Raw genomic sequence first — 12368 nt, 5'->3', positions numbered from 1 at the left:
TCACACCCTCCCGGCCGCATCTTTTTTAAAAAGCAACCTGGCATGCAAACACCCATCCGTCCCAAGGACGTCCACGGGTGGCGCCCTCCCGTCGCCTGTCACTGGGAGGGGGCAGTCTAAATGGCCAAATGTAAGCCGTTTACATATATTTTCAGCATTGTTGCCGTTTGGAAATGGTCATTCTGGACCCTAAAGATGCATGTTCTGCAGCCGGACAAACAAGACCATACGGCAGGCAATAATTGACGACGCTTGCGCTGGTCTTTCTCCTTGCAGACCGAAGCTCGCTAGCGTCAGTTGGATGCCATGTGTTTGGAGCGGCCGGCGGTTTTTAGCAGCCCGCTGGTATTGTTGACACTTCCGAAATGTCCCGCCCAGAGATTAGCCAACACACACTCACTATCCCCCCGCCGGTCCCACAGCCCTCAAGCCAAGAATAGCCCACGGCGGATACACCCGCCAATGGGTCAAAGCAACCAGGCTCACAACACACGCGGCCGCGTCTGCCCGATGGTCCAAATAGCTGATCATGGGCTGGCCAAGCTTTGCTGAGTTTTTCCGCGATCCTATTCGTGGACACAGTTTATGCCTCACGTGGTCTATTTAAGTAGCCACTGCCAGGATAGACTGGAATGGCAAAGTTTTTTTTTTTTTTCTCCAGTTGCGCAGACCAGCTCTGAAGAAGAAAGAAAAAGCAATCTCACCTTTCCAACACCTCCTTCCCAATTTCCGACTTTGCGTATTCTTTTTAGTGAGCAGGAAATAATGAACGCTACTAACCTCGCTGGACTCTTGGTGTACCGGATTTCGCAACGCCGCCCCACCGAGTACCTTCTGCTGCACGATTCGTATGAGCACCAACGTCACTGGTACCCGCCCAAGGGCCGGAAGGTTGGCGACGAGGATGACTTGCGGTAAGTGACATTGCCCATTTGCGACACTTGCCCGGGACAGTCCGCTGCCATAGTCTTGCCGGCCTGTCCTGGGGTCCCAGAAACGACGGTCCGAGCCATGGCTCAACTACAAGCGGGAATCCCGTTCCTGAGAAATTTTACCAGCTGAAAAATTTTCATATTGCCCTTTCCATACGATGCCTTAGGTGCGCTGTGAGAGAGACCGTCGATCTGACCGGACTGTCGGCCGACGACCTCATCACTGACGACGCGTTCCGCGCTGAGCTCCAGTATGTGGATGGGATCAAGCCAAAGAAGGTTGTGTACATTCTTGCCCGCCTCTCTGACCAGACGCGCCACAACTCGCTTAACTGCTATGGCTCGGGCATGAGGTACGATTGGTGCTCGCTGGACCAGGCGCTCGAGAAGGTTGTGTTCAAGAGCATGCAGGACATTCCTGACGCAGGCCGACGACTACATCGAAAGCATCCGCGGCGAGATCCTGGCGAGCACTGTGTCGCGCTCCAGCTGGCAGACTGTGACTGAGGAGACCTATCGCAGAAATCGCCGTCACCATGACAACAACGGCAATGGTAACTACAACAGCGGCGGCAACGGCTATGTGGGAAGCAATGGCAATGGATAATGGTCAGGCTGAGGGTGGCGCCGATGCCTGGCGTACAGTCCAAGGCGTCGAGAACCGTTTCCGCAACCTGACGATGGACGGCCAGCGTGCCGGCGGACGCGTCCCGACAAACGACCGCGACCAGTACCACCAGCAGCAGGCCGGAAACCAGTGGAGAGACCATCCCAGCGCCGGCCAGCAGCAACAGCAGCAGCAGCGTCGCCCACAGGACAACCCTCTGTACAAGACAAAGATGTGCGACAAGTACCAGCGTGACGGCGAGTGCCCGTATGGCATCAAGTGCGTGTTTGCTCATGGCGAGCATGAGCTGCGCTCACGCGAGGTCACACCGTCCAATGACGGCGGTATGCGGCCGGACGAGCGGCAGCGTGAGGGAATGTTCCAGCAGCGCATGATGCAGCACCAGCAGCCTCTGCAGAGCCAGCAGCCGTACCAGGGCCCGCCCGGCCTGCAGAACGCCTACCGGGCACAGAAGCCCGCTAACCCACTGTACAAGACACAGATGTGCCAGCGGTTCACTGAGCTTGGCGAGTGCCCGTACGGTGAGAAGTGCCAGTTTGCTCATGGCCAAGCTGAGCTCCGCAAGGTACCCGAGCAGCTCCGGAGAGGCCCCCGAGACGGCAACACCAGCCGCGACCAGATGCCCCAGCAACAGCAGCAGCAGCAGCAACGGACGGTTAACCAGGGATTCCATCGCGGCACAGCAAACCGGGTGCAGTCATGGAGGAGCGGCGGCGCTGGCAACAGCGAGCAGGATGCCCATGGACACAGCCACAATGACCGCTACCAGGTCAGGGATCAGTCGTGGGGCGGCAGCAACGCCGGCCCGCGTGGCCATACGCAGTCGCCAGGTATCAGCGAGAACGACTCGCTAGGGGATGCGCACTACACTCCATCGGCGCAGTCGCCAAAGGACAGCATTGGCAATGACGGAGAGTTCGCTGCGCCGCACGCCGCGCCGCTGGTGACCCCGGTCCCTCAGACGATCACCAATGCACCGGCCAAGCCCAGCGCAGAACCGAAGACCGGCAATTTCAAGAGCAACGGTGACTCGGCACGGCCGTGGATCAAAGTAGTCGAGGCCAGCGACAAGGAGCTCGAGAAGATGGGCAGCAGCGAGCAGCTGGCCAAGGTGAAGCAGGCCAACAAGCAGGCAGGACAGGAGATGCGTGCGACCCGGGAGCTGGACGGACGTCCTGAATCGGGCTCCGGAGCCCTCCATGCACGACATGTTCAAGGAGATCACGCACATTGAGTTCCGCTACTCGCTGACCAAGCAGCAGCTGTTGAACACAGTGATTACAGGTCTGTTTGCGCCGTGCAATGCCATGGGCGTGTCTGAGCAGGTTGGCAAGCGGGCGGAGCTGCTGAAGAAGGTGGTGACCAAGAAGCAGGACCAGATGCTGATGCTCAATGCGTGGGTGCGTCTGTTCAACGACGATGCGAACGCAGCAGCATGGCAGAAGAGGGCGTCCGAGGTTCTAGGCGCTCTGTACGAGGCGTCGCTGGTGGAGGAGGATGCCTTCACGGAGTGGTTCGAGGGCAAGAACTCGTCAGACTGCAGCGCCGGGGTTGCAGCCATGAAGCCATTCTCGCACTGGCTGGCCACTGCCGAGGAGGAGTAAAGGCAGACAATATACGAGGAGCGCCTGGCCAGCACGCCTAAGCAGCGGCCTCGCGTGCCCTTTGACATTACTTTGCATCCACACCTCATCACACTTATCTAGTCAAATAGGCTTATATCTGAAAATGGAGACCCTTCATTCCAGCTAAAAACAAACCTAAAGATCCGGATCCTGCTCTGCGGCAGCGACCTTGGCACGCTTGCGCCGGGCGTCGCCAGCCTCGGCCATGCGCTTCTTGTACTTGGTGTTCTTTTTGTGTTGGCGCGAGCGCATGTGCTGCTTGTACTCGTCGTCGCCGTTCAGCCAAACCTCGTATAGCCTCTCCGGACCTCGACTCGTCCTTTGCCTTTGAGCACACATCGCACCGGTACCGCTTCCATTCCAGGAATCGAGTTTGGCTTCTCCCTTGACATCTGTACAACAGCTTCTCAGCAGTGTCAGACAATGATGCTGGGTCTGGCAGCTCAGCATTGCTCGTGAACAGCTTTGCTATATCAATGCCCTTTTGCTTGACACTGGCGCCCCACGATTCGAGATCTGTTGCATCCAAAACGTAGGCACGAGCTTTAGTGGGTTTTTGCAAGGTTGCATTGCATTCTGGCAGGAGCTTGTTGCGAATCCATGTTATCTGTCGTTTGGCGATATCGCCGGGTCGCACGCTTCATGTCATCGATACCCTGCGCCTTCAGCTTCTGGCGGTCATCCTCGTGGTCGGCTTCCATGTACGGCTTAAATTCGCGGAACCCGATCGCCTGGGTCAAGCCCCTTGTGAAGTCATCGCCCAGTGGCGCCAGTGCCTTCGGATCCTGCATGTCCCTGTGTAGCTCCTGGAGCTCGTCGAACATGCCGCGCTCGATCATATCGTCAACGCGGTTATCCAGCCTCGTGTTAAGCACAGGTGTGTCGGCGTAAAGCCAGAACAGCAATGTCGGGAACCGCAGCGTGTCTGCAGTTTTGCGGGCCTGCTCGCTTTCCTCGACCCACGCGCTATGCCTTTTGCCGGTAGTGTGCAGAATCTCCAGGCTGCGCAGCACCTTTCGGCGGTTGTTTACGTGCCACTTCTCGGCCATCGGCGCATCGACCTTTTTCAGCTCCTCCCACAGCTCCTGATTAGTCCTTGAGGCATTGGTCGCTTCAAACTCGCGCTCAACCTCGGCCTGCGGCTCCTCAGCGTCGCGAGACATGGAGCTGACGAGCGCTGTGCGGAACATTGCCGACTGGATGTAGTAGTTGGTGCCGCCGACCAGCACTGGTACGCGGTCGCGCCTGTGGATCTCGTCAATTTTCTGCAGTGCGTCGCGCTCAAAGTCCTGCACAGTGTACTCGGTGCTGGACCCGATGGTACCCAGAAGGTGGTGAGGCACGCCAAGCATCTCGGCATCAGTCACCTTGTTGGTGATGATGGGGTAGCCGCGATAGACCTGGAGGGCGTCGGCGTTTATCACCTCGCCGTTGATTGCGCGCGCGATCTCGATTGCTAGCTGCGACTTGCCGACACCCGTGGTGCCGGTGATTGCTATCAGGCCGTTGCGCAACAGCGACATTGGCAAAAAAAGAATGCTTAGCGATGGAGAACGTGTATATTTGCTAGAATATACCAACAACCGAGTAGAAGCGAGCAAGGCTACTCCAAAGAAGACCGCCCCTGGAGTCTAGGCAATGACAGTTATAGGATATGTCGGCTATAAGCTGCACTGGACCTTGGTCCGGCTGTTGACGACTCGAATCGACGAGCCCTCCTCAATTACTACATGCATGCGCTGGGCAAACCTGCTGGTTTCACTCGCCTCCTCGCTTGACGAACCAATGCCTAATGTGTTGGCAGTAAACACGTATTCGCGACGCTTTGGCGCCATGGCTGCAATATTGAACTGCCCCAGGGCCTTCAGCACCACGCGCTGCTCGCGCCGATCATCGACGCTGGTCTGGCCAGAGCACACAAGCCGCTCTACAAGCCTGAGCTGATCCGGGAACTTGTGCAGAAGTGCAATACACCTGCTCGTCTGTACCTCAAGCGATTCAATGTCGTCGAGAATGGAACTGTATGCGGGGCTGTCAGGGTCAGCCGTTGCCCAGTCAACATCGCGCAGCATCTTGACCCCTAGAGCCACCAGTCGCGAGCGCAGGACAGGCAGGCGATGGATGATCGGCTGGCGGTACAGCCGCTCGTAGGCAATAGTAAATATGGTCGGCAGGAGGCCGGTGAACAGAGAGTACACGGGGACGCCTTCTAGGTAGTGCAGGGCCTTTTCAGCCTCCATCTCGCAGTCAAACAGCGGCTTTTGCAGCTTTGCGGGCACGCGCCTCGCTTCGCTCCACAGCTGCTGCCACAGATTGTTTGTGCTCTCGGACATGCGTGGGCTCAGACAGCCGTCCTGCTCCTGGCCGCCTTCAGGCACCAGCCAGTCGCGCGGCGAGTGCCACCGGACAAAGTCTGCCAGAGCGCATTTCGGATTAGCTGCCTTGAATGACTCCATATCGGAAATCAGCTCGGCGCACTGCAGGCGAGCGCGTTGCGCAGTGCCTTCCTCGGACGTGCCTAGGCCGATCAAGATAGCCTCCCGCTCACGCAGCATGTCCTCGGACATCACTGGTGGTTGCTGGATTTCGGGGATCCACAGCGGCTCGTCGGTGCCCAGAATCCGCATCGTGCTTGAGGCCATGAGCCCTCCAGCGCGCTCTCCATCTGCCAACTCGGGTTGAGGAGCTGGGCTGCTGGATGCACGCGATGGCTGTTTGATCGCTGGCGAAGCCGGTGTGGTTCCCTGACTATTAGTCATGACTGATGGTCGCTCGCTCTCGTGCACATTGCTGATATGGTGGAATCCAGAGTTCGAGTCCATGCTCGATGAGATTGTCAGATCAACATAGTTGGACGACTCGTGTGCGTGTCTCTCATTTCTGATCGGCATGCTCTTGCTGGATGAGTCGCTGGTAAACTGCACGGCATTGGGTGGCAGTCGCACAGTTCCAAACGACGACTGCATGTTCGTGTGGTCAGATTCAGTAGTTCGGTCGACGAACGATGCAATGCTGTTGCTCTCGATCTCCTCTGACTCACTCTGGTAATCTGCATCTTCGGCTGACATAAATCCGTCGCTGTCGCTGGCTGAGCCCATGGCATCATCAATATCCTCAAACCCATCGACTTCCGCTGGGGACCTGTGCACAGTCTCTGTTATCGACAGCCGATCGGCTGATGATCCCTGTGACGGCTCTGCAGCGCTGCCGTCCTGTGGACGGATTGACTGAAGCAGTCGGCCAATCGGGCGATTGAGGCGAGAGCCTGGCACCCAGCTGCCCCCTGAGGTAGCAGATGAACCAGCTGTATCGCTAGAAATGTGTTTGCGAATTTGATCCTTGACGTGAGAGCGGATCCGCTGTGCCAGGCTGCTGTTTGCTGCTGGATCCTGGTCGACACTTCCATCCCCTTGCGCCAGTATGTCTTCAGGCGGCGCAATCTGATCAGCAACAGCAGCTCGGGCATCGACCTGGCCGACATGCGAAGGAGACGGCGACTGGCGCACCTTCCGCCTCTCCTGACAGCAATTAAGCATCTCCAGCTTTTGGTATATCAATGCATACCTCAAATGCACATCATACTTGCTGGCCTGCTCGCCTGCCACAGTGCTAAGCCCCAGCAGACTGGCATTGGGTGTATCCATACCCGAGCTGGCCGCGCCATCCCTCGCCGCACGGCATTCGCTGGCACTGGCAATTTTCGGTATGAATTCTCTGTTCTCCCATCGCCAGCGCACTTCTCGGACAGTCATAGCCCACAGTAGCCGCAGGAAAGTCATGATCGACGGTGCGCGCCAAAAGTCCGCCGAGCGCTTGGCTGTGGTCACAAGCACAATTTCGCATAGACGCCAGAGCAGCGAGTGGCAGGGGACCGCGGCTCCATGTGGCATGCGCGCGATCAGCTGTGCCACGCTGAGTGGCCGTGGTGCTGTGTCTGCATATACCTCGTCCATGACCGTCTCCAGCCGTTCCTCGAGCGCACAGCGCCGCGCCGCATCGCTCTCGGCCTCCTCTGTACCTGGTGGCTGTATGAGCGAGCCACTGGCGGAGCCAAACAGGTCGATCAGCATGTCGCCAGTGACTTCGGCATGTGCCTCCATCTGGTCCGATAGGTCGAGGTGCCGGTGCCTGTGTGCATTGCTGGCTGACTGCGCCCACGAAGCAAAAGCGTCCTCGAGGGCCTCAGTCAGCATTGTGCGCTCCATGTCCGCTGGTAAGAATTGCACGGCTAACGCCCAGGCTGTCGCCGTTTTCAAATACAGCCGATCGCGACCAACAGCCTGGGGGCTAATGTATGTGCTGCAGGGAGCCGGTTGGAAGCAAGCACTTAGTCGCATAGTTCGCAGCGGGTCGTTGGCTGGCCCCACGTTGAGGTCGCCTTGGCGGTAGTGAAAGTCTGCCGACTGTCGGTTCCAGTCGCGGTTATACGTGTTGGTGATATGGTAGGCATGCAACGCGGCAAGCTGCACGTTGCTAGCTAGAATGGCCCACTTTTGCTCCTCTGTCTGGGTACCGTTGCTGCCGCCGAGCTGCTTGAAGTATGAAGCCAATTTGAATGACCCAGCAAATAGCTCCAAGAGCCCGTTAAGCTGGAGGTACGCAGACGGAGCCTGGGCGAGATAGATCGAGTCAAACTTTGTGTCGGCAACCAGGGCGCCGCTAGGTTTGCCGTCCTTGGCAGACACGCTCACAGCCTTGTCGAGTGACCGACCAGTGAACAGGAACCGCCATGCGTCGCCCACAGGCACAAACATCGGCAGCCGACATCGCACATTCCGCGCCGCAATATTCAACGACGACATGAGAATCTTGGCAGTGTCCAACGACACGCTATAGTCTCCAGCTGCCGATGGACTGCCCTCAGAAGCATCCAAGAGATCGTCGTCCCAGGCGCCGTCCTCGTCGCCAGCGTATGCTAGAAACACAATCATGCTGCTGCCTGTCCAGCGGTGCATCGGATGCCATGTTGGTTCTGCCTCTTTGTAGCCGCGGTCAACCTCTAGTTCTGTCGCATAGATGGGCGGGAACAGCCCGTAAAATCTGGTGGCCTTTTCCGCAGGGTTCTCTGTCTGTGGGGAGGCCAAGAGCGGGTGCACCGATAATGTCAGCGTATATGCAGTGCCGCGGAAGGCCACGCGCTGGGTGCGTGTACAGAGCTGAGCAAGCTCTGTGCGTACGCTGTCCCGGTCCTGTCGCCGCCGGACTGTCAGTGCTTGGCATTTCTCCCGCAGCTGGTCAATGTCAAAGCTGCCTGTCTTGCCGTCACCCAAGTCCCACTTTAGCAGCGTGTCTTCAAGTGCTGCAATGAACTTCTCCCAGGCCGACGCTGCAGTGTAGTCGATTATCTCGTAGTTCTCGTCGTCCATAGTAAAGTCGGCAATGTCCGATGAGGCTAATGAAGCGCTAAGGGGTTTATGAATATCGAGCGAATACTTTAGTGAGCCAAGCCCATGTGCAATGCCAACCGCCTAAGGTCCACCAAGACAAGCACCGATCGGGATCAGTTGATCAGCATGGACGATTAGCATGGACGCGAAACGGCTTGGTTCGCGTTGGCTGCGCCTTTTTTTCTCCCGCCTCTTCTTGCCTCTGCTCATTCCTCAGATCTTCAATTCCCCCGCTCTCTCAATTTCATTCTATAAACAGCGAACACGCATCTGATAATGGCGCTCTGGGTTGAAAAGTACCGTCCATTGACACTGGACAAGCTGACGTTCCACACAGACCTGACCGGCCACCTGCGGCAGCTGGCGACAACCGGGGACCTCCCGCACCTGCTGGTCTACGGGCCCACTGGCTCAGGCAAGCGCACGCGCATCTCAGCAGTGCTGCGCGAAATCTACGGGCCAGGTGCAGACAAGCTCAAGGTGGACCAGCGCGTATTTGAGACGCCGAGCCGGCGCAAGATCGAGCTCAACGTGATTACCAGCTCATACCACATCGAGCTAAATCCGAGCGACGCCGGCATCTACGACCGCGTAGTGGTGCAGGACATGATCAAGGAGGCAGCGCAGACGCAGCAGGTGTCAGCATCATCTACGGGCCGCAAATTCAAGGTGGTTGTGATCCATGAGGCCGACGCGCTGACACGCGACGCGCAACACGCGCTGCGGCGGACCATGGAGAAGTACATGAGCAATATGCGGGTGATTCTGTGCTGCAGCACGACAGCCAAGATCATCACGCCGGTGCAGAGCCGGTGTTTGCTGGTGCGTGTTGCTGCGCCCACCTCGGACGAGGTCGTCGAGGTGCTGAATGCAGTGGCTAAGAAGGAGGGCATTAGTGTGCCGCCCGAGTTTGCCGTGCGTATTGCCGAGGCATCAAAGCGCAACCTGCACCGGGCGCTGCTGATGCTAGAGGCGGCGTCTGTGCGCCAGTACCCGTTTGACGGCGCACAGGAGATTCCGATTCCCGAGTGGGAGGAACACCTGCGGATCATTGCCCGCTCGGCATTGCACCAGCAGACGCCAGCGCAGCTGATGGCCATCCGTAAGCAGCTGTACGAGGTTCTGGCGCACTGCATCCCATCGACGACGATCCTGAAGACGGTGGCATTGCAGCTCGTCGAGCATGTCGACCAGGCGCTGAAGCCTGAGGTCATCCACCATGCGGCATTCTACGAGCACCGCCTGCAGAGCGGACAGAAGGCCATTGTGCATTTGGAGGCCTTCATGGCTCGGTTCATGAGCATCTACAAGCGCTACCTGATGGAGCTGGTCTGATCGGGTGTGTCCCCGGGTCCAGGCATGTTTATCTGTGTACGTGTCCCTTTTGGCTTGGGGGTGGGGACGATCCAAATTGAACCTGTTTTTAGACCGGCTACAGAACGTTTTCTAAACCCCCACACTTGACACTCTCCCTCCCCTCACATGCAACGAATCACCTTGCTTCATGCGCACGCTAGCTCACGCACACCCCGAAATAAATTTTGTAATGCCACGTAACAAGCTGCTTACCGATGCGAAAGATAGTGCACCAGCGAGGAAGTCTACGCTTAGGCCACCAGCCCGCATTTTGATGGTCTTGATTGGCTGGCGGAAGTCCCACCCAAAAACCCCCCTTAAGGGAACTGCTGCTCTCAGTCAGGACAGCGCTTTTCTCCAAAAGCAAGTCCGCCAAAACGATACGCCGTCCCAGCTGCCACTGCTTCTCTTTTCTTCTCTTGACCCCTTATCTCTACTTCGTTTTTTATCTACACGCTTTTCTTTGTCTTCTACTCGTACACTCTAGTACAACCATGCAGTCGCGTATGTCGTTCCAGCTCGGCAGGGCTATGGCTCCGTCCCTCAAACACACCATGGCCGCCGCCAACATGACAAAACTCTCTGGCGCCCTTGCCTTCAAGCACGCACAGTAAGTATATCTTTCTGACTAGGAGTGACGAATTCGAATTCAGACCATTCCAACGGCTCAAGGGCCCTTTTATTCATTTCGGCCGACTGATTCGGAGTATTTTCTGCTTGTTGCGTAGGTCGGTCTTTTCCAAGCAGGGCGGAGCTATGCGCTTCTACTGTAAGTACCCACCCCTTATCGCTATAGCAAGAAGCGAAAAATTTTCATGTCGCCTTCGTCTGGTAATGCGTGGCTTCCCACAGCCACCACCTGGCACTGGCTGATCCTGCTATCTCTGCGCAACCCACCGTTTCCCACACTTAAATCCCCGCTGGCTATGTAGCTGACGATAAGTTCAAGATCATCAAGGTCCCGCACATGGCCGACTCGATCACCGAAGGCACGCTCAAGGCGTGGGCCAAGCAGGTCGGCGAGCAGGTCCAGCAGGACGAGGAGGTTGCGTCCATCGAGACTGACAAGGTAACGTACCAAGTTGGAGCTTATTTTTGAGGTTACAGGGTGGAGCAGAAGGCGGCATTAATGCCGCAAAGGGGAAAACCAGCGGGCTCTGGCGTTGCACAGAGACCGCTCGTCTCGCTTGTTCCTTTTTGGATTCTATGCGCACCTGAGGTGCATGTGAGAACAGAAGGAGTGTGAGGTGGTGTGGATCGACGTAATCGGATGGCTGTTGGCAAAACATTTGACCCGCGCTCATCGCCCCTGGCACTATTTGCGTCCTTTTACGTCACGTTTTCTGCACCCGACACCCAGAACATTCTGAACTGAATACCTACTGCTTCGGACAATCACGCTTTTTAGGTCGACATCCCCGTGAACTCGCCCATCGCCGGTGTTATCCGGGAACTGCTCGCTAACGAGGAGGACACTGTTGTTGTCGGCCAGGATCTGTTCAAGATCGAGGAGGGCGCTGTCGCCGAGGGCGGTGCTGCCCCGGCCAAGCCCGCAGCCACTGAGCCCGAGGCCGCTGCTCCGGCTGCTGCTCCTACTCCAGCCGCGCCCACCCCGGCAGCTGCTGCACCCACTCCTGCGCCTGCAGCTCCGGCTCCGGTGGCCAGCAAGCCGGCGGCAGCCTCGGCTCCCAGCCCGGTCACATTTGGAGCGCCGAACCGTTCGGAGCGCCGGGTGAAGATGAACCGCATGCGGTCGCGTATCGCCGAGCGGCTGAAGCAGTCGCAGGACACGGCGGCGTCGCTGACGACATTCAACGAGATTGACATGACGAATCTGATCAACCTGCGCAAGACGTACAAGGACGAGGTTCTGAAGACGCACGGCATCAAGCTGGGCTACATGGGAGCGTTTGTCAAGGCCAGCACGCACGCGCTGCAGTCGGTTCCCGAGGTCAACGCCAGCATTGACGGCGACCACTTTGTGTACTACGACTACTGCGATGTCAGCGTGGCGGTGGCTACGCCCAAGGGCCTGGTGACGCCGGTGCTGCGTAACACCGAGGCGATGTCGATTGTGGATGTGGAGCAGGAGATTGCCAACCTGGGCAAGAAGGCGCGCGACAACAAGATCACGGTGGAGGACATGGCGGGCGGTACGTTCACGATCTCCAACGGCGGAGTGTTTGGCTCGCTGTACGGAACTCCGATCATCAACATGCCCCAGGCGGCGATTCTCGGCATGCACGCCATCAAGGAGCGCCCCGTGGTTGTCAACGGCAAGATCGAGATCAGGCCCATGATGTACGTGGCGCTGTCGTACGACCACCGCATCATCGATGGCCGTGAGGCTGTGACCTTCCTGGTCAAGATCAAGGAGGCCATTGAGGACCCGCAGCGCCTGCTGCTCAACATCTAAGCTGGCACGCCAGTTTTCTTTTTT

At 57.7% G+C, this 12368-nt stretch overlaps 5 protein-coding genes across 5 annotated transcripts; 3 read left to right on the top strand and 2 right to left on the bottom strand.

Annotated features, from left to right (window-relative positions):
• Window positions 1–1756: 1756 nt before the first annotated feature.
• On the top strand, window positions 1757–2104 carry DL89DRAFT_216496 (uncharacterized protein; the record flags this gene model as incomplete). The annotated part of the gene is made up of 2 exons (XM_040884316.1): window positions 1757–1861; window positions 2015–2104. Coding segments are annotated over 2 exons (195 nt in total), but the record flags the coding sequence as incomplete, so codon positions are not given.
• Window positions 2105–3320: 1216 nt separating this feature from the next.
• DL89DRAFT_291479 (tRNA isopentenyltransferase) lies at window positions 3321–4708 on the bottom strand (the record flags this gene model as incomplete). The annotated part of the gene is made up of 3 exons (XM_040890203.1): window positions 3321–3483; window positions 3587–3728; window positions 3823–4708. 3 exons carry the CDS (start codon window positions 4706–4708, stop codon window positions 3321–3323), a joined length of 1191 nt encoding a protein of 396 aa, XP_040745702.1.
• A 138-nt stretch (window positions 4709–4846) lies between these two features.
• DL89DRAFT_291478 (uncharacterized protein) lies at window positions 4847–8551 on the bottom strand (the record flags this gene model as incomplete). The annotated part of the gene is made up of 1 exon (XM_040890202.1): window positions 4847–8551. One exon carries the CDS (start codon window positions 8549–8551, stop codon window positions 4847–4849), a length of 3705 nt encoding a protein of 1234 aa, XP_040745701.1.
• Window positions 8552–8768: 217 nt separating this feature from the next.
• On the top strand, window positions 8769–9992 carry DL89DRAFT_111148 (P-loop containing nucleoside triphosphate hydrolase protein). Its single transcript, XM_040883104.1, has one exon. The coding sequence runs from the start codon at window positions 8849–8851 to the stop codon at window positions 9905–9907; it is 1059 nt and encodes a 352-aa protein (XP_040745700.1). The 5' UTR covers window positions 8769–8848; the 3' UTR covers window positions 9908–9992.
• A 210-nt stretch (window positions 9993–10202) lies between these two features.
• Window positions 10203–12344, top strand: DL89DRAFT_274322 (dihydrolipoamide succinyltransferase; the record flags this gene model as incomplete). Its single annotated transcript, XM_040889176.1, has 3 exons — window positions 10203–10295; window positions 10878–10997; window positions 11337–12344. 3 exons carry the CDS (start codon window positions 10203–10205, stop codon window positions 12342–12344), a joined length of 1221 nt encoding a protein of 406 aa, XP_040745699.1.
• Window positions 12345–12368: the final 24 nt, after the last annotated feature.

The sequence above is a fragment of the Linderina pennispora genome (assembly GCF_002104995.1).
Source record: "Linderina pennispora strain ATCC 12442 chromosome Unknown DL89scaffold_3, whole genome shotgun sequence".
In the NCBI taxonomy this organism is placed as follows: Eukaryota; Fungi; Kickxellomycota; class Kickxellomycetes; order Kickxellales; family Kickxellaceae; genus Linderina; species Linderina pennispora.
This window is presented reverse-complemented; position numbering and strand designations above follow the sequence as displayed.

Bases quoted from the DNA above. Each gene is read 5' to 3' on its own strand.
- DL89DRAFT_111148 (XM_040883104.1), top strand. From the start codon at position 8,849: ATGGCGCTCTGGGTTGAAAAGTACCGTCCATTGACACTGGACAAGCTG.